The sequence below is a fragment of the Pteropus alecto genome, unplaced genomic scaffold (assembly GCF_000325575.1).
Source record: "Pteropus alecto unplaced genomic scaffold, ASM32557v1 scaffold86, whole genome shotgun sequence".
NCBI lineage: Eukaryota > Metazoa > Chordata > Mammalia > Chiroptera > Pteropodidae > Pteropus > Pteropus alecto.
The window spans coordinates 3,029,426-3,051,157 of record NW_006442109.1 but is presented as its reverse complement, the minus strand read 5'-3'; the positions used below and the strand labels follow the sequence as shown (position 1 = coordinate 3,051,157).

Below are 21,732 nucleotides of genomic sequence, written 5' to 3'. Positions count from 1 at the left end.
TCTGTTTTTTAAACTCTGTTTTTTTTTTTTTTTTTTTTTTTTTTTTTTTTTTTTTTTGGTAAAATTATAGAAGGAAGGCTTGGAAGATAATCTGATTTTGTTCAGTTTCCTGGTTTACAGTAAGTCCCATTTAATAAATTTTGCATTTTACATTTGGGTATTATCCATAGAGGTCTGGCTCCTACTTGGTATCTTTGAGGACCTTCTAAATAGTCCTCTGTTGATACTTATAATATGACAGTATGTTTGTTTCTGGAAAGAATTTGTTTAGAAAAAAAAACCCAATCACCTCAATGGTATTTCATTTAGAACAGGTAGCTGAAGCAGGTGCACTAGAAAGTGTTCTAAAGCCTAGAGTTTGATCAGCTCAGTGAAGCTCAATAAGTGTCTGTGGAAGAGTTAATAGGGGAGCTTTTCTTGAGTAAATCTTAAAGTGACCAGGTAATTAACTTCTTTCCCCTCATATATTCTTACTGCCTTTCTCCTGTACTCTCTTCAGATCTTGTTCCAGCTCAGTGCTCTTGAGGTGAGCAGACTCAAAGCTAATTAAATATGGTTGAATTTAATCTTCAGATACATCTGCAGTGGAATAAACCTGATTTTCACTTTTCTTTGGGGGATTTTGAGTCTGCTATCCAGATGAACTTGGACTTTTGATCGTGTAAATGGACATAGAAGGGAAATTAAAGTGATAGATCAGGAAATAAAATTTTAAGTTTTTCAGCAGTTTGCCAGATGGCTCTTCAGCAAGTTATTTAGGTAACTCTCTAGAAAATAATGATATAATAAATCTCTTTAATGAATAGCAGTTTTGTTTTCTGGGGCTTCATCTTGCTGCTAATAGCTTGTTGGATCCAACACAAGGCTAGAGTGACCCAATTGAGGTCCTTGTACAATAGAGATTATTACATTCTTACCCTGTTTTCCAGATTCAGGCTGTCTCATCTAGAATACATCATTCATTCAGATTCAACAAACATTTTTTGAGTGAGGGACTAGGGCAACAGTGGTAAACCAGGTAGACAAGGGTCCCTGTCCTTGGGAGCTTACATCTTAGTGAAATTATCCACAGAATTCCCTAGGTGGACTAGTGGAATTCTGTTTTTCTTTTGCCCAACTATCCAGAGCTGCTTTTTGAGGAAAGTCAGAGACTACCTTTGAGTAGAGAGAGTAGAATACTAGCCAGGTTTTAAAATTTAACAGCATGACTTTATTTTTGTTGGCTTTTAGTTTGGTATGTAGAAAATAATGGATCTTCTTTCAGTAAACAAGAAACCTGCTAGTATTTCTACCTATTGCTATTTTCTCTTTTTAGTCTAAGATTTTGTGCTGAATTACAGTAAGTTTTCTTAGTTTAGATTTTCTGAAATAATATTTATTTTCTCCCCATCTTTCGTGTTGCCTGGTAGGATTAAAATTTATTCTGATATTATTTGGTTGATAATTAGCTACTTCCAGTCTTTTGGAAAGTAACTAAATGTAAACATGGTTATCACATATCCTGTATTTTTCAAGGTAATCCCATTTTCAAGTATTTTGTTTCATTTTTGGATACTAAGTTTTTAATTTAAACAATAAATGATCTGTTAGGTCAGTCAGTTCTTTAACCTGAGTCCATGGATCCTGATGAACTTTAGGGAGGTAGTTTGTGAACCTCCTGAAATGATAATGCCAGACCTTGTAGATATGTCAGGAGAGGCCCATTTGCTTTCAAATGAGATTTTAATTAATAGGAATGATAAATTTTTTTACCCTTCCAGACATATTTTGCAGAAAGTTAGAAGATTGTCCAGCTGTTTATTATTATTAGAGCAGTGAGCTCTTGAATCATTTGAAGTGTTCTCTTGAGCCAACTTGGGTTATATAGAGATCAAATCAAAATAGCTTTATTTTTCTTTTATGTGATCTTAAAACATCAAACTTTAACCTGAGCGTTCTTGTTATATATCACCATTGTTATGGGCTGAATCATTGGTCCCTCCCCCCTTCACATGTCAAAGCCCTAATCCTCAGTACCTTGGAATGTGACTGAATTTTTGAGAGGAGGGTGAGCCCTAATCTAATCTAACTTGGTGTCCTTAAAAAAAGAGGAAATTTGAACACAAAAGGTAAACATAAGGGGCATGCGTGAACAGAGGAAAGACCAAGCGAGAAGGTAGCCATCTGCAAGCTAAGGAGAAAGGCAAGGCCTCAGAAAAAAACACACTTAATGACACCTACATCTTGGACTTCTAGCCTCCAGAATTATGAGAAATAACTTCTCTGTTTTTCAAGTCAGTCCAGTCTGTGATATTTTGTATGGCAGCCCTAGCCAAATTACATACTCATGATGAAGTAGCAGTTGAGTGACAATAAAAAGTATAGCAAGGTAATTTAACTTTTTCTCTGCTGTAGTGCATTTTTGGAGAAATGCTGCAATGTTGTATATAGCTTCACACAGTCTTGTACCTGAAAGAGATGGTGGGATCTAGGAAGTCTAGATATATTAATATTAATTCCTATTTTTATTTGTCTTATTCTTTATTGATTTGTTTATCATTTTAGTGTTTCTCACTTGCTTGTGGTTATATTTTAATGTCATTCTCTTCTATTCTCTAGCATTTTTCACTCAATGAAACTAATTTTTATAAATAGGTCTGTTACAAGCTCTGTGTGTGTGCTGTGCAGTCAGTCCAGTCCTCCTTATTCTCTGATAATGTCCTCTGTCCTTGCGCCTCTTCCAGACTGTCAGTTTTCTTTTTTCCAGACCCTCTTTTTTCTTTCCTTTTTTTTCCACTTAAAAATTTTTATCATTAGTTAGATGAAGTTGTTCTTTGTCAGATAATGTTGGTTCCAATCCTTCAAAATCTGTTAATATCTGCTTCATAGTCCAAGTCTTTCAGATTGTCCACGCACACTGCTGCGACGTTGCGGGTTCGGTTCCAGACCACTGCGATAAAGCAGAGCATCACAGTAAAGCAAACTGTAATCTTTTTGCTGGTAGGGGGCGGGGGCTTGTCTTCAATTTGTGGAAAAACACAACATCTGTGAAACGTAATAAAGCTAAGTCCAATAAAACTAGGTATGCCTATATATTCAATTTTTGATGTTTCTCTGCCAAAAGTAAAATTTGATTGTTTTTAACGGTGTGCTTCTATAGGTAACTGATTCACTACATTGGAAACTTAGATTTAGAAACAAATGAAAGGCCAAGGGGGATGAATGTATGTTTCTAAAGTTTGCCAGAGGGCAGATATTCCATCAGTTTTGTTCATGCTGAAGTCACAGGGTCTGACACAATGCCTGACACTTAGCAGGATGTTAAATATTTGATAAACAACTAGGTTAATTTTAAGTAACATTTAAGGCATCCAAAAGTGAACCCATAGCTCAAATTTTCCTTCCTTCCACAGTTAAACTTCTGAGTCTTCATTTATGATATTGAGAATAAGCTTGCTAAGGAGCATCCCATTCCATCATCTGTCCCTTCGTTATTGCATGGTGTGGTAGGTAAGAGCATGGCCTTTGGCTCCTGACCACATGTGTGTCCAGGCTCCTTGCTGTGCTTGCTGCGTGATCTTGGCAAGTTCCTTAGTTTCCCTCTGCTTTGGTTTCTTCACCTACAATTGGAGACAGATTATGCACTTCTTAAGTGTTAGGGGAGACTGTGAGCTTAAAACAGTGCCTAGCACATAGTAAAGATTATAGAGCTGTTAAAGCAATTATTAGTCTAGTGTAGAAACTAGCTAGTCTCACTTTTTGTATCTTTTATCTCTGTCTAACATTGTTTTCTTTCCTGAGGTATAAAAACCGTTCTTTCTAAACAACAAAACTTTTGCCGTAACTGGCATGATTTTCTTGCTGTAGCAGTATAAATTAGCACTACCCCATTGGAGAGGGGTTGGGCAAGATATATCCAGTCATAAAAATATTCACACTGTGACTCAGGAATTCCACTTCTGGGAAACTTCTAAGGATGTAACCTTTAAATTCATGAAGATGTTACGTTATAATGTCCAGGTTTGGAAAGAATGATTTAATAAATTCTGGCAGCAACATGTTTACAGTTGATGGGTCTGTAATAACATGGAAAATGCTTGTAAAAAAGTAGAACATTGTATGTACAAGGTGATTATAATCGTGTTAAGTAAATATGTCCAGGAATTTCCAGGGAATAGGACTTAAAAGGGCTGTTTTAGCCCCATGACTTCCTTTCAGATTCTGTATTTATACAAAACTCATTCTAAAGGCCCAAAAGTTTACCCTGAATGGAGAGTTCTTTATACCTTTATAACCATACTTTTTATATTTGTCTTTAGGAATTCCAGATTTAGTTGAATTCTGCAGAGTGAGATGGCTGTGGGGTACAAAGATGAAAACAGACCTTCTGTGTACTCAAGGAGTAGTTTTATATGAGAGATAAGACAAGTACGTAAACCCCTGTATGTAATTTTTTTGTCTAGTAACTTGACAGTTTAGTCTTCTCGGTGCCTAATGATTGGTTTACTATACTATTAGATTTCTCACATTTACCCCTTGGAAATACTAATTTTTAACTCCGATATTTAAATTGGCTTTGGTCAGCTCTAAAAATAGGCCCCGAAGCAGCACCTTTTTTTAGTTTTCTGTTGACCATAAACCTCATTTGTTTACAAATGGTCGTTCTTAAAGTGTACCAGCTAGTGCATGGGCTGCCACTGCAGTCTTGGTTCAACAGATCCGAGAAGAATGTGGTAGAAGAGACAGTAATTACTAAACAGCTGGACCCAGTCAGGACTGTGGCTTAGGCTGTATTTCTCAGGTAAATACCATGAGTCCTATTTCTGAAGCAATCTCCTCATTTCCTTCCACCCCCACCCAGGATTGCTGACAAAAGTCTTAACTTGATAGCTCTTTTGTCTGCATTGATACTGCAGGCAAACTGTGTTCCCTGGTGCCTTAGTATTTGTTACACTCAATTTTGACTTTTTACCTCTTTTTTTCCTTAGAGATAAGCCATTTTAAAATTCAGTTACCTATAATGGTGCTAATGTGCCAGCCTGTGCCCAGCTGGCTGTGTTAGGTACTTGGCTCAAGATTGAGGCACCCAACTCAGGGGGCGTGTGATGCTGGTAGACAAACAAAGTGTAGTGCTGCATTTACACACTAGAATTAGTAGCTGTTCTCTTATTTTTCACATCAAACTTTATTTGGCACCTAATGGATTTTTGAACTGCGTTCATGGCTAGTATTAGAATCTTTACCGTTTATTTCCTAGGAGAGGTGACATCCCTCTGCCCGAGTTACTTACATTGTAAGTTACATCCTTCAATTTATCAGAGCATAAATTAAAGCTCTGACCAGTTCTTTGAAAGTAATGCATGTGCAAGTGATGTCAAAAATTGCTGTTGCCTTAAAAATATATAAATTTATATAAAATATATGTGGAAAAATGATTTGTTTCAAAGTAGGAGAAAAGCATCAGCTAATTCAAGGAAGTAACAGTTCACTATATGAAAGGGTAGAGGTTTTCTTTTCCTTTGTTTTCTGTAAGAAACATTAGGATAGGAAAAATAAGCATTTTTAATAGGAATGCTGAATATCTCAAAATCTGTGGAGGCAGAATTTACTTGGTAATAATGCTCAATATACATCTCAAACATATTAACGATTTTCATGGAACTATACTTTATTGGGTTTCATTTGGATTTTGATGTTTATTCTAGTTGGGGCTACCAAACTGTAGATGTCTCATCAGCTTAGGTAGCAATAAATTGTGATATGCTAGAGTTTTGTATTTGTTTTATGTTACAGGAGCAATAGGACAGATCTGTGAACTACCGTTCACTGGATTACCTTAGATAACAAACATGATAATTTTTAAAAAATTAAATACTTCAACTTGTGTCTATCCCCAGCTGTTATTTAATAATTCAAAATAGCCTGAACAAGTGTTCTTTCTCTTCCAGGTCCTCCCCTTTCCTCCCTTCTCCAAGAAAAGAGGGGAGGGGGGGACCCATGTAAACTAACATAATGTCAGTAATTCACTATTTTGCAATACTGTTTAACTGTGGTAGGTGTCTCGTCTGTTGTGATCACAATGAAAGAGCAAAGTAATGGCTACCATTCCTAATTTGTAATATTCCTTTATATTATATTTTATATATTTTGTTGCCCCATCAAGCTTATCATAACCTTTATTTTCTAGACGTTAGCTTTATTTGGTCTTTAATCATGATATCGAATCTGTATTACAGATAACCGTAAAGTAGGTGTGTGCTGTACTTAAATACCATTGTGAATTCTAAGAATGATGAAAAAGCTGTGAGCAGTGAGTTCTTGAAAACCATGTGTGCATGTTTCCAAAGACTATTTTCTGTGTTTATTACTCACTATTAATAGACAATAAAGGATTTTTCCATCAAAGTGTGCACTACTAACCATCCAACCCTCCTGAGGCAAACTTCAAAGTTCTCATGAAATAGCCTTAGAGAATGTTCCTTTAAAAAAAAAAAAAAAAAAAGTCAACTCCTTCCCTGAAAAAAGTCATTTCCCAATATTTGGGAGTTCAGTTTGAGAAATACCATCTTTTCTGATTTAGAGTTTATTGTTTCGTTAAGGCGTTTTGTTAAGGCGCTCTGTGAGAGTTAGATGCATCCTATCCATGTTTAGAGGCTTATGGAGAGATGTCTTTTCTAGTGCCTCTACTGTATTCACACACTCCTGATCTTGGTACTTTTCCACTTTAATAGCCATGAAAGCAGTTTTTACATGCTTTTATATTAGCATGGCTTCCTATGTAATATGATATATCTGCTATGATTCATCACAGTTTTGTATTGAAGTTATATGTGGCACTTAGGAAAAATTAATTCAGTTTGTAAGATGAAAGCTCTTTGAATAGATGCTATCAGAATTATTTAAATTTATTTGTGTCATAATTGAACCTAGGATTTTATATGCTTGCTTTTTTTTTTTTGGTAGCAAGGACAGTATAGATCTAGGAGACACTTACCTGATTCTAATCTTAAATCTACCACTTCTAGCTGTGGGGCTTCAAAAGTCATTTTAGCTCTGTTACTTCATTTGCAAAAACAAGGATTTCATTACATATACGTGCAGTAACTTGCTTGTGTTGCTGATCACTTCTATAGTGGTCCAGTGAAAAAGGCGGTAATAAGATGTTCTCTGGAAGCTTTTACATTTTTAAAGAAACTGAACTTATTTACTGTGTACTTTTTTCCCCTCTAAAGGTATCTTTCAGGGACTATTCTATTTTTATTCCTCTGACTTTTTATAAATAAAGAGTAGCTCTTATTATGCTAATAAATGATGACTCCTTTTTGGAAACATTCCTGTACCTTTAATGAAGCAGAAAGAAACAGAAAATGCCTTATTGTCTAACCTGTTTTTTTTTTAATCATTAATTTTTCTTCTAACCTGTTTTGAAGTTTAGTACCTTAGACCAGGAGTGACAAGTTAGAAAGCAGGCATCTGCCTTTCATGTTAGGCTTCTATTAGCACTAAGCCTATTAGCACTATGAGAAACCCTGTATTTCCCCATATTGTCATTTGATTGCTCATTGATCAAGTTTATCCGTCCACAGACAACAGGTAGTAGTAGTATGACTCTTTAGACTTTGGCATTTATCCAAGCACTTTATTTCCTAAGCAAAGTTAAATTCTCTTCCATGGCTTCATTTTAGGATTGTACACTATGTTTAAGTGAGTTCCAGCTTTTTTGAGTTGAAATCAGAAGTTACAGTCTAAAAGGAATAATTGAATTATTTAAAAGCAGAATTTTGGCCTCTACTAGAGGAAAGTTAAGTTTTAATTGATTCATTGTTATATTTCACCTTATTCCTGGAAAGGATTTAAGGTGACAGATACATACAAAGACTTTACAGCCAAGTTCCATGAAAGAGTTGCTGAGGTTCAGTTTCTCACCTTCCAGTCACTCCTGTACCATGAGCTCTGGCTCTGCCGCGATCACCCATTGTAGTTCCTCACAGCAGAGTCACCAGGGACTCCATGAGTTAACTGGAAACAGTTCTTTATTTGACCTTGCTGAAGGGTCTAAAAGTAACTGTTCCTTCCTTTTATGTACATTTTTTTTCTGATTATAATGAATAACATATTCAATGTGAAATTTTTGAAAAAAGGCATCTGTAATCTCTATTTAGAAAACTTTCTTATCGAAATGTTTCTTTGACAACTCTCCTCTCCCTTTCCTCCTATTCTCTTGGCCAGACCTGTGTCAGTCTGCCTACTAGATAGCTCTATCTTGCAGTCAGTCAGCCTTTCTTAAAACTGAACTTACCTCGGCTTCCCCAGCTCCAAATCCGCACAGCTGCTTTGTCACCATCTCACTAAAAGGTACTGAAACCGTAATTTTTTTTCTTCCTTTTTCTTTTTTGAGCAAGACACTGAAATACAGCAGACAGGAATAGCTTCATTAGAAGGGAAAGTAAAGCAGCAGAACACTTCCAGACGTGGAAGCGGCCCGAGCAGCAGAAGAGCGGCTCAGAAGGCCCAAGGGCTCACGGGCCAGTACTGAAGCCTCCGGATGAGGATCCATCCTTGACTCCTTCCTTTCCTTTAACCTCCATTTATGATTAGTAGCTAAAATCCTGCCTCTTCTTTCTTGCTATTTATTCCATTTACTTGTCACTTTCCAGTCATGGTGCCTTAGGTTGGACTCTGATTATTTCTCACCTACCTCAGTTTCCCAAAAGCATCATCTACTTTTGAATCTTTTAAGACTTCATTTATCTTCCTTCAGGGCTTAGCTTAGAAAAGCAGGGCTTCTCTGACCTCTTTTCTGCATCTTCAAGACTGAACTTGGTGCTGGTGGTCCCCTCGCCTCCCTTCATACACTCCTTCCTTCTCTATACCCCTCTTCCAGTCCCCTCAACTCTTCCGGCACCCTGTACTATCCTTATAATACGCATCTCATTCTATTGTAATTTTTATATACGTTTCTGTCTCCTTAAAGGCAGCAGTTATGTCTTATTTATAATTACACCAGTAATATCCAGCCCAGAGTGTTAAGTCAGTTTTTTATACTAAATGGATAGAAGGAAATGGCAGTAAATATGAAAAAATTTTGAAGCTGTCGTGTTAGTTTTATGGTTCTTAAAATTTGTATCTTAAGTGATATGATTGGCCTTCATCTACCTGGCCCTGTGGTAATGGTTCTGTGAACAAGCTCCAAAGTATGAAGTATAGTAGTAAGGCAAAGCAGGAGTGAAGCTAATAGGCTGACTAGGGCGGGCTCCCCCACCTGGCCTTGCACTGATAAAGAGGGTAGGCTTTCCTGTAGCTAACAGCAGTGAGGCCAAGATAAGATGGCTGCTTAAACTAGGGCAGTCGTGCTAGGGATCAAGAAGACGGAGCGTATTAGTGACTTGGCGATTGAATGTGAGGGTCAGGGAGAAGGAACTCAAGTGACTGAACTTTCTAGCTTGGTTGACTAGGTACTTGATGTTATCATTAACTAGTTGTGTTGATTTTTGAGATTCTTTTTGACATCCAGGTGAGTATGTCTACTAGGCAGGAAATAGAAAATGAAGTTTGGGAGAATATACCACTGGAAAATCATCAGTATGTGGGTGTTAAAACCACAAGAGATCACTTCGATATATGGCTTAAGAGTAATGATGGTCTAGAAAAACAAAGGACTCTGAGGAACACTGATGTTTAAGGGCTAGAGAAGAGGAGATGAGAACTGAGAAAGCAGTATTAAAGAAACTGAGAAATTGGAGTTGAACAGGACATTTGGCAATAAAGAGGCCATTAACTTTTTTCTGCTTTAAAGAGAATAACAAGAAATGGGCTGTCTTTACCCAGCTGTTAGAATGAATGCTTCAGTATGGACAGTCAGCCCGGCTTTTTGTTGGGCCGTCCCACCTCACCCCTGTTGAGGTAGCCCAGCTACCTCAGCCCAGCCCAAGTCCAGAATCCGCTGACATGCTTACATCAGATCTAACACATGACCTTTAAAGTTCTTTCCAAATTAAATCTAAGGTTAAAAACAGATTCTAACCCAATCCCAGAAACCCTGATTCAGTGGGCTCAGGGATCTTAAATTTTTACAAGGACATTTCTGATCATCTGAGGAACACTCATGTGTAAGTAGGTGCTATAACCCTGCATTTTATTTAATTGCAAAAGAGCAGGACTTTATTATGGTGAACTTTAAAAATACAATTGTGGTGAAGAGCTTGGCAACCATGGAAACCTGGCTGGAGCTTTCTGCAGTGTCTGAGGGAGTTAGGTGGGGGTGGGAAAGCGCCATCATTTGGTGTAATCTCTTAGAGATATAAAGTTTTTATTTTATGGATTTTTTTGTCCTGCTCATATCCTTGTGGTCCAGCACCCATATTTTGGCCGTTTCTTACTCTCAGTCTTGCCAGCACATTTCTGTTTTCTGCCTCAGGGCCTTCAAGGCCGGCAAAGGAAGGGGAGAGATTAATATCCTAGGCAGCCTTCAAACTGTTGGGAAGTGAGCCTCAATGTTCTGCCTCCTTCAGGGTGCCCGCAGAATCGTCCCCCCACCTCCAGTATTCACTCTGATTGCATCAAATGACCTTATTAGCTTTCTTCTTCCCCATTGTACCTTAACTTCCCTCACTTCTGTTCTCTGATCATATCCTGTTTAATCATGCTAAAACCTTATCTATTAGTAATGTGTCATTTGAGCTGACTTTACAGGGTAATAAATGCAAACAAAAGCCTTCTGTAATCACACTAGTTTTTCTTAATGTCTCTATCACTTTAGCACCTAAAATAATGTGTGGGGGAGGAAGGCGAAGAGAACATACTGTGCAATGCAGAATGCCACACATATTGCTGAAGTTTAAATTTATTCACAGACATTCTGTAATGAGATCATTATGTGAGAATTTATTGGATTTTTCAACAACCTCTTTTATTTGAGTTGTTCAATTTAGAGAGAAGTCGAAGGGATATGAAAAACCAGAAAATTGTTGACACAGAGATAGCATTAGATGTCCTTCTTTTATTCATCGATTTGTTTTTTTCATATATCTTCATCTTGTCCTTGAAGAATTCTGGGTGGTTCTTTTTGTAAGATAAATTTTAAAATGCAATGATAGGAAACTACTAAAAATGTTAAAATGCAGAAAAGGGGAAGATCTGTACAGATTTAGGATATAAATTGCTAAAGATCAGAAACAAACCAATCTGATCTATTTCAATGATACCTTTGAAAAAAAGATACCTCGTGAGCCTTAAGTGCAAGATTTCTCTTTACCTAGCTAGAAGATACTCATATGTGTATTTCTTCTTTAAAAGAGACTGGACTCTAGGAATTAAAAGTTGAAGTGAAAGGTAAACTCGTTCTGGGTAATCACTTTCATATTTGATGATTAAAACTGATCTCTGAAAGCAGTCACTATAGAAGCTGCCACATTGCAGACACTCAGTAAATGTTACAGAGTGAATGAGAGAGGAACATGCTGAGTTGCCCAATATGTATGTCTTAGACTGGTGTCCCCATGAGTGAGAGTAAGACTCTGCTTAGACCTGTGGGGCTCTTGCCTCACTTCCACCAACCTGAGACTGCAAGTGTTCGTTTCAGACTGTAGGGGTTTTTTGTAAGAGACCAGGAATTTCAACAAAAACACTTTCTCAGAATGTTCTGTGTAGGAATGGGCAATTTTGATGTATAAATTGACGATATCATTAGATAGGTAATCTAGTACTCCAACCCCTCAGTTAACATTTTAACTCAGACTCAGAGGGGAAGTGACTTGTCCAAGGTAGAATCACCTGGTCTGGTTAATTAGTGATATGACAAGGACTAGGACACAGATATCCTCATGTCATCTTTTCGTCTGAGTTTTAAAATGGCTCCCATCTCTACCCCAGGTCAGGGGAGAAAACAACGCACTGTTTCAGTGAATTAGTTTATAAAGTGTTTTTTAGAATTAATAAAGATTGTGGGTTCTAGATTTGATTTACAATATTTGCAGAAAAATTAGTCAGAGCTTATACAAATAGATTTAGAAAATCAAGACTATTAGGTGGGCAAAGCACATAAGCAAACAAGTGAAAAATTAGAAACATCTAAATATTCAACAGTATAGAAATAGCTTAGAAAGCAATATAACAATTTTGATAGACTTTTGCAACCAATGAAATATTAGTTGTGATGACTTAGAAATAATCTACTAGGAATTCTGGACGAGTTCCTTTTCTGTTTTCCTTTCTTACTGGGATATTTTCGGTAAGTTCAAATTTCTTTACATTTAAAGTGCTAATTTTATGAATAGAATGTTGACTAACGTCAGTTTTCCGAAGTTCTCTTAATCTGTTCACTGAGTCTGAAATTCACCAATTTGTTTTCTGGCCTGTATACCACAGAAAGTGGTTATTTTGCTGCTGTTATTCTCAATCTGTACATTAAAAGCACGCTGAAATGAGAGTTGAAGACTTAGTGATCTGCTAGAAAATGTTCGTTACTTGCTAGAACCATCTGAGTGTAAGTTAGAAAAAAACTTGCCTAAAAACAAAATCACTGTTGTAATCAAATATGTATTTCTTTTCTGTAGAGCCTCTGTTATGCACCTAAAGCCATATTGGAAACTCCAGAAGAAAGCACGACCTCTGGAAATCAGCACGGAAACTCTGAGAACTCCTATGAGCCACCAAGAGGCTATAAATGATGAAAAATGCAGAGCTAGCTACATGAAACCAGGTGTCTTTCCTTCCACCTCTCCTGGTAAAGCGTCATCTCGAAAGCCTTTTGGGATCCTTTCTCCAAATGTTCTGTGCAGTATGAGTGGGAAGAGTCCTGTAGAGAGCAGCTTGAATGTTAAAACCAAGAAGAATGCACCATCTGCAACAATCCACCAGGGCGAAGAAGGGGAAGGGCCGCTTGATATCTGGGCTGTGGTGAAACCGGGAAATACCAAGGAGAAAATTGCATTCTTTGCAGCCCACCAGTGTAGCAATAGGATAGGATCTATGAAAATAAAAAGCTCCTGGGATATTGATGGGAGAGCTACTAAAAGAAGGAAAAAATCAGGGGATCTTAAAAAAGCTAAGATACAGTTAGAAAGGATGAGGGAAGTCAACAACAGCAGGTGCTACCAGCCTGAGCCTTTTGCGTGTGGCATTGAGCACTGTTCTGTGCATTATGTGAGTGACAGTGGGGACGGCGTCTATGCTGGGAGACCTCTCTCGGTCGTACAGATGGTTGCTTTCCTCGAGCAAAGAGCCAGTGCTCTGCTAGCCAGCTGTGCAAAAAATTGCACTAACTCACCTGCCATGGTGAGGTTTTCTGGGCAATCCAGAAGTGTGCCCCCAGCCTCCGAGCCCTTCTCTTCCCCAGGAGCTTGTGAAGAACCCACAGAAAGGGGAAATCCTGAGGTCGGTGAACCACAGAGTGAGCCAGTCCGTGTCCTTGACATGGTAGCCAGGCTGGAATCCGAGTGCCTCAAGCGGCAGAGCCATCGTGAGCCTGGGAGCCTCTCGAGGAATAACAGCTTCCGTCGAAATGTAGGCCGGGTGTTGCTTGCAAATGGCACTCAGGCAGATGAAGGCAAAACAATCAAAGGCACCTTGGAGGCACCCGACACTCAGGTGAATCTTGCGGGTTCTGTGTCTGTGGACTGTGGCTCCTCAAGAGCTGACCATTGTTCTCTGAAGGGAGACCAGGCCTGGGATGGTGCTCCTCGGGGCTGCCCCTCATTGCCAGCAGGTGTGAGTTTCCATATGGACAGTGTAGCATTAGAGCCAGATCAGCAAACTGCTGTGAAAAACAGCAATGGATATGATGTGGAAATGACAGAGGAACTTGTTGAGTCACCTGTTCCTCCTCATACCTGTCCCCAAGCCATTGAGTTGCCCACAGATGCTGTTGATTGTGTGAATAGAGAGCTTGTGCCACTTACTAGCCAAAATCCTGATCAGAGAAGAAGAGAATCTGTGTGCATTAGTATCACTGTATCCAAGGTAGAGAAAGACCAGCCTTCTGGTTTAAAGTCCACTGAAGACCCACTTCCAGGGATGTTGTTTTTTTTGCCACCTGGTGAGCATCAGTCGGACTGTCCCCAGTCGAATGAAAGTGCAACAAAAGAGTCTTCCAAAGCCAGCCAGCTTGAAGATGCTGCTGAAGGTGGCAGTGCAGCTGAGGAAAAAAATGTTTCAGCTGATTCATTTGTCCCACCAGCCTCTCTTGTGGAAAATACATCACCGGTGCTCGAGGCATCCAGTTGGAAGAAGCAGGTGTCTCATGACTTTCTGGAGACCAGGTTTAAAATCCAGCAGCTTTTGGAGCCTCAGCAGTACATGGCTTTCCTACCCCACCACATTATGGTGAAAATCTTCAGGTTACTTCCCACCAAGAGTTTAGTGGCTCTTAAATGTACCTGCTGCTATTTTAAGTTTATCATTGAATACTATAACATCAGGCCAGCAGATTCTCGCTGGGTTCGAGATCCACGCTATAGAGAGGATCCTTGCAAGCAGTGCAAGAAAAAATATGTGAAAGGGGATGTGTCCCTGTGCCGGTGGCACCCCAAACCCTATTGCCAGGCATTACCCTATGGGCCAGGATACTGGATGTGCTGCCATCGGTCTCAGAAGGGCTTCCCTGGCTGTAAACTGGGGCTTCATGACAATCACTGGGTCCCTGCTTGCCACAGCTTTAATCGGGCAATCCATAAGAAAGCAAAAGGGACCGAAACTGAAGAGGAATACTGAAGTCTGTGTGAGAGGCGACAAAATGATTTTTAAAACTGCAAAATACCACCTAGATATACCGTGCAAGTGAGTGTTGCCCCTCAGAGCCATGTCTCTAGGAGAGTCTGTACTTACTCTGTCAGGATTGCCATTGCTCAGGCTTTTTTTTTTTTTTTTTTTTTCTGTTAATTTACAAGCTGTACAAGAAAATTGGTCTCATCATTTTATAGTGGCGCCTCACATTTGATCCAGGGTGGTAGCCCACAGTTTCATTCACTTGGCTGTGAATAATTATGTCTGTTTTCCGAAATCAAATCCATTTCTCAGAGAATGAAGACTTGCCTCCATCAAGGACATTCAGAAGAGTTCATTGCAGACCGTGCAGGCAGTCCCCAAAAAAGGGTTCCAGAAATGTTTCGAGCACTGGCACCATATTTGCAATAAGTGAGTAGTGTCCTACGAAAAGAATAGCAGCACTCTTGGATGAAAAGTATGCTTACGAAGGAAAAGTCAGGCACCTTACCTTAGACTTTGTATGCTTGATTCTGTGAGATTGATGTTTGTGGTTGGAGATGGATTTCATGCCCTGTGGTGTTTACAGTGTATATAATGGTTGTGTTTTCATAGGGCTGTGAAAGTGCACATTAAACCCGAGCGCCTTTACCTTAGATGAGTGCTTTTGGCCCCTCTGTAAATAACACAGTTAAAATCCAGTTGTATATAGTGGACAGCTGACTGAACAACATAATCACCACAATGCAGCTAGGATAGTGTTGCGGCTATAGTTGTGTGTTTTTTATTGTCTCAAATTTGTACATCCTGTATAAAATATGAATGTTTCCCAAATAAACTATGAATGTTTCCTGTATAATATATGAATGTTTCTGAGAAGAAACTCTAAATAGTTGAGGTTAACCTGTTGAAAAAATACCAAATAATGGTTTAACTGGACAACTTTAAAATTAGCATAGAGAACAATCCTTTGTTATATTTTAGTGATCCACCAAGAATGAGAGAATATTATATAGTCAGATTATAACATTTTTGTCTACTTTATTTCTGTCTGGTTACATTTTTTTTTTAATTTCAATAAAAACTTGCATCTTAAATGAGACCTGAGTTTTGCAGAGTTTTTCCTCCTTTTTTGAAATAATGATGTAAATTGAGTTGTAAGAGTTAAAAACTTTTTGAGGCATCTTAACATCTTAACATTATGAGCTTACAGTTTTACAGTCCTTTAGCTTGAGTTTGTCATCTGCCCAACACCCACTGTATATCCCGTTGGAGGAGGTATTATCTAGGACAGTGGTCCCCAACCTTGTTGGCACCAGGGACCGGTGCTCCTATGAGAATCTATTGCCTGATGATCTGAGGTGGAGCTGAGGCAGTGATGCTAGCGCTGGGGCATGGCTGCAAATACAGATGAAGTTTCGCTTGCTCACTAGCTGCTCACTTCCTGCTATGCAGCCTGGTTCTTTACAGGCCACGGACTGGTACTGGTCTGCGGCCCAGGGATTGGGGACCCCTGATGTAGGACATTCTTACAACTTGTCCTGGAATAATTAGTTTATTGTTCAGAAGTCATTGGGGATATATTCAGTCCCGTGGTCGTGTACTGCTTGGTGGAGCTGGGAAATACTGCATCCTAGAAAACTAGGTGGTTTGGAATCAAGTACTCACCAAAAAACCTTGCTACCTGTATGAGATCTGGGCTCTGGTAAATGTTTCAGGAGAGGGGGACATTTCAGATGGGGAAGGAGGTGAGTGAGGGTTATGCGGTGATGATCGTGAAGGACAAAGATGTAAAGGCTGAGTAGGCTTTGGCCAGGTTGGCCAAGCAGAGTGGGGCAGCAGTGGAGCCAGGTGGACCCACATTCACCTGAGGCAGAGGCTGTGAGTGGCCACAGAGCAGCTTCCAAACATATCCACCCAGCTTCTTGTGCCCGTCTCCAGGCAGTAGCTGCTCCTCCCTGAAAAATGGGTACTGAAACTGAAAAGTGTTTCTTGATGCTGTCAGGTCTGCCCCCTTCAGACCCATGGTAATGATACCTCTGACAGGCTGGAGCCCCGCGCGCTCACTGACACAGGACCGAGGAGAGGCTAACAGCTTGCTTTTCCTTCAAGGTGTATCAATGTCCTAATGACTTGCCCTTGCTGAGATATGTTGGAAATGCTTTTTTAAAAAAATTTCAAATACAGTTGACATGCAGTATTATTTAGGTATACAACATAGTGATTAGACAATAACTTAAGAAGTTACATATAACTTGTGAAGGAAATGCTTTTCCAGTGCTTGTCTTTCTCCCGTGGTTTGCTCTAAACTGTCGATCTCAGTGTTCTTTCCTAGTGAGTTATGATTACTAATTTAGGGTTAAAGGAGATAGGCGCATATGGCACAGATTGGTGTGCGGTTCAGTGCCCAGTAAATGGTAGCTATCATTGTTATTGGCTGTTGGTTGGTTTTCCCAAGTCAGGCATTGCTCTTGGTTGGTTTTCCCAAGTCAGGCATTGCTGATCTGGTTTTCACCTGGGACACAAAGCTGTGACTCTGAGGGGCTGAACTGACCAAGATTAGAGGACACAGTAAGAGTGCCAAGTCCATCTTAGCATGCAGTTCTCCCTTTTGAACTATGTGGCAGGCCCCAGTTCTCAGTACTCTCTCTGTGAACAGTAGAGGATTTTAGCAAGTGGCATCATAGGGTACCCCTTTCTTGGTCTAGACAAGTGCAGCTTTCCCCTTAGGAGAAAGATGCTGTGCTTCAGAGCCCCCTAGTGCCAAGCTGGGCAAACCAGCCCACTTTTTTATTTTCTGCAACAATAGACATTACCTGCCTTCCTGCGTTGCTGCAGAATCTTAGACTTGTGAGAGGAAACGTGTGGGCACCAGGATCCTAACCATCCCTCCCACCCCTGGTCCCCCACCCCCCAATAAAGAAAACTTCCCTTTAGCTTTTGCTCAGAGGCTCTGATAGGCTTGGCCTAGTTTTTATCTCCTACCCCTCACACCATTTGAAAGAAAAAACAGAACTAGATAAATCTGGAAGAATCAGACAGAGCTTCTCCTATCTTGGGCAATTGGGCTTTGTCCCCTGCCCAGTGGATGAGATATCCAAAGAAAGGATGAATTGGAAAAGGAAAAAGGGCTAAGATTAAAAAATTTTAAAAAGGCCTTGTTGAAATGAATTTGGTTTAAAAATGCCATGTGAAAGGATCATTCAAAATTGACCACATACTCTGCCTTAGCACATCGATGGCTGCTGTGCTCAGGAGGCACATTCTGTGGCACCCTGCACGTATCTACCTTATCTTTTTGAATCTGGGCTCAGAGAGGGCGGATTGTTTATGTGTCCCCTCAGTGCTTCATACGTAGTACACGCTGCATAAAATGTGCCTCTCTAGTGACCATCTCAAGGCGAAGTTGTTGGCAGGCTCTTAACTGCTCTGGGCTGTACTGTAATTTTTTATCTAGGATTGAAAACTGATGGGGGTGGGGATGGGGTGGATAAGGGACCTAGGAAGACCCTTTCCTCTGGCCACAGCTGATCCCATGGGAGCACTGGTTAGGGTTGCTCCATGGCAGCCTTAGGAGTTTTGCTGGGTACCTGTCTGCCAGTTGTGCATTTGCTATGACCTGGTCTCGTTATCAGTGGCTCCCCTGGCGGCAAGTTGCTTTGGTCTTTCTGACTGCAGAAGGCTAGGGGCTGAGGGTAATATGTGGTCTAGGAGTTCCCTTGCTGGACTCTGTCCAACCATCCCTTCTAACTTGAACTTGTCAGGTCCTCCCTGCTGACCTTTTCGGACCGGCCTTGGGCACTTTTTATTACGTAGGCATTCCCAGGTGTTTTCCATGGCTTCGCCTTTATTCCTTCTTCACTCAGCAGTCTGGCTGGCTGTTTGTCTTCCCCTTCATCCCACAGCCTGCTTCAAAAACAAAAGCAGAATAAAGCCAGTCTGCACCCAAACCCTTCTTGCTGTACAATGCAGACTGCAACGATAAGAGCTGATGTCATCTAGCTGTCAGGTACCACGCTGCCTTTAAATACATTCTCTGCTGTGCACAGCGCCTGACACTCAGGGAATCTGATAGTTTCTATCTCTTTTTCCTTTGGTTCAAACAAGCAAGTGTTGCAATCTCTGCAGTGGTGAAAGTACCTGTGTGGGAAATACGCAATCCCTTCTATCGACATGCACGCTGTTCCTAAATTTGTGGCCATAGCTGGTGTTTGCACAACCTCATGGGAAGAGTAAACACTGTGGTTATGTACCCTTGGGTGATTTCCAGTGTGTTTATACCTAACTGGTTTAAGCAGAACCACAGATAGGCATCACCCCCATTCTAGAGTTTGTGTGACCTTAGCATTATTTTAGAGGAACAGAGCCACTAGAGTTGGTAGCTGGGAAGGGATTGGGGGCAGAGATGGAAGACTTACACCACAACAACCCTTTGTTAGAGGTTCTTCTCTTCCTGAAAGGCCCCCATCCACTCTTCAGTGAGTAGAACCCAGACCTCAGAACAAATTAATTTTGGCACTCTTTTGTCTCTCATCTTTTGGATTAAGGTGGGCTATACAAATTTGAAGGCTCTACTAAATGTTGTTTTTGTCTTTGGATTAAAAAACAGCGGGGATTAGGTTCTAAGTTAGCAACTGGGGAAAAATGACATTAAGCTGAAATTACTCTTGGAAATCCTTCGTGGCCATCACCCAGTAGAGGATGATATGTACCATGTACACTTCTGGGAAATGCATAAGTCGTCTAAGATGAGGTACTCTTGCTGAGTGGTAACTGCAGAGGCTGAGACTTGGGGGAATGGCAGATCCCACCTCCCAGTTAGCTGGGGTAGAATTACCTGTGCTATTTAAATAATTTCCCTCCTTTCTGTATCCCCCACCCTCCATATAGAGAACCACACTGGACTTTTCAGATGTCTATTCAGTAGTATGAAGAGATCAATGCAGTTCTTAAAAAAAATTCGAAATCAATTGGTAGCTAAACAATAAGATGTAGAGCAAAGTAGCGTTTTAGCTGTGTCAGCCCCTATCCGTTATGAGGTTAGATGCCCCCATTTGCACAACCGAATGTTCGAGGTCTGCTAGGAGGGTAGGGATGGATCCAGGCCTGTCCCACCCAGCCTTCTCTATCCTAGGACTGGGCTGTGGGCCTTCCTCTGCCTTCCTCACCAAGCCGCCTGCCTCTATGTAGGCAGCTGAGCATGATTCTGCTACAGAGTGTGTGGCCTGCCATGAACAATTCCACCCCAGACCTGATCCACTCTCTTCCTAAGCAGAGATAGCGACTTGGCTGCCCCAGCGCCCAAGCCGGGACCTCTCACATGAACTTTTCCTTTTATGTGACTAAATAGCCTTGGCTTTGGTCCCCTTGACTTGCTTTCAGTATGTGCTCCAAAGAGGCTTTTTATTGCATGGGGTCTCAACAGGAAACTGCTGGGACACCCAAAATGAGTATATTCAAGGAGGGTTTATTACAAGGCTGTACATATAGGTGCAAGCCTTTCTCAGTATTTTTGTGGCCCAGGGCAAGAATACAAGTTGGACCCTCCTGCAGCCCCTCCCTTATCTCCCCCCAGCTTAATTTTTTCATATTGATTACATGCATGTTGAGATAATATTTCTGGATATCTTGAGTTAAAACATAAAAATAAATTTTACTTTTTTTTTTTTACTTCTTTAATGAAACTACCAGAAAATTTTAAATCATAACATGTGGGTTACATCATTTACATTGGACAGCACCGCTCTAAATCAATGCTTTTTAAATATTCATGTACATAGGAATTACCGAAATGAAGATTCTGATTCAGGAAGTCTGAGATGATGCTCCCAAGATCCTGCATCTCTTTAAGTGAAACTTTTTTAAAAATTAAACTTATTGGGATTAACATCAGTTAATAATATTATGTAAATTTTCAGGTGTACAAACTTATAATTCGACATCTGTGTCATCTACTGCATGCTCACCACCCAGAGTCTAGTTTCCTTCCATTAATATATATTTGACCCCCTTTACCCACTTCACCCTCCTCCCACCTCCTTCCCTTCTGGTAACAACTTGTGTTGTCTGTATCTGAGTGTTTGTTTGTTTGTTTGCTTTTTGTTTTATATTCCACATGAGTGAAATCGCATGGTTTTTGTCCTTTTCCATCTGACTTATTCCACTTAGCATAATATTCTCAAGACCCATCCATGTTGTCCCAAATGGCAATACTTTACCATTTTTATGGCTGAGGAGTAGTCTATTGTATACACACACACACCTACCTTTTTTAAATCTAGTCATCCATGTCTTGGCTATTATAAATAATGCTGCAGTGGACATAGGAGCACCTAGAAGAAGTGCTGCTGGATATATGATATTCTATTATTTTTTATAGAAACCTCCATACTGTTTTCATAATGATTTGTATTAACTTACAATCCCACCAACCATATATAAGGGTTCCCTTTTCTCCACATCCTCTCCAACACTTGTCTTTTTGATAACAGCCATTCTAACAGGTGTGAGATAGAACCTCATTGTGTTTTGATTTGAATTTCCCTAATTAGTGAACATGCCATCCGTATGTCTTCCTTGGAGAAATGTCTACCCAGTTCCTCTGTCCATTTTTTAATCAGATTTTTTTTGTTGTTATTGAATTGTATGAGTTCTTTATACATTTTGGATGTTAGTCCCTATTGGAAGTATCATTTGCAAAGATCTTCTATTCTGTTGCCTTTTTGTTTTGATGGTTTCTTTTGCTGCGCAGAAGCTTTTTAGATTGTAGTCCCCATTCATTTATTTTTGCTTTTGCTTCCCTTGCCTTTGGCATCAAGTTCACAAAAATACCTCTGAGACCGAGGTCCATAAATTTAGCGCCTATGTTTTCTTTTATGTATTTTATTGTTTCAGGTCTTACATTCAAGTCTTTAATCTATTTTAATTTTTGTGTATGGTATAAGATAGTAGTGTAGTTTCATTTTTGTATATATGGCTGTCCAGTTCACCCAACACCATTTATTGAAGAGACTTTCTCCACTGTGTAATCTCGGCTCCTTTGTCAAAAAGTAG

The 21,732-nt window shown here is 39.9% G+C and overlaps 1 protein-coding gene across 5 annotated transcripts in view; it reads left to right on the top strand.

Annotated features, from left to right (window-relative positions):
* FBXO34 (F-box protein 34) overlaps positions 1-15,781 on the top strand; it is a 70,935-nt gene extending 55,154 nt beyond the window's left edge. For 4 of the 5 annotated variants that reach the window (XM_015596110.2, XM_015596108.2, XM_015596106.2 and 1 more), the window contains one exon: positions 12,534-15,781. In XM_015596110.2, the coding sequence (XP_015451596.1) occupies positions 12,544-14,688 (2,145 nt within the window). In that variant the 5' untranslated portion in view covers positions 12,534-12,543 and the 3' untranslated portion in view covers positions 14,689-15,781. Of the gene's footprint in view, positions 1-4,298; positions 4,408-12,533 lie in introns of all 5 variants that reach the window. The other variant, XM_006920158.3, reaches the window with a different exon arrangement.
* Positions 15,782-21,732: the final 5,951 nt, after the last annotated feature.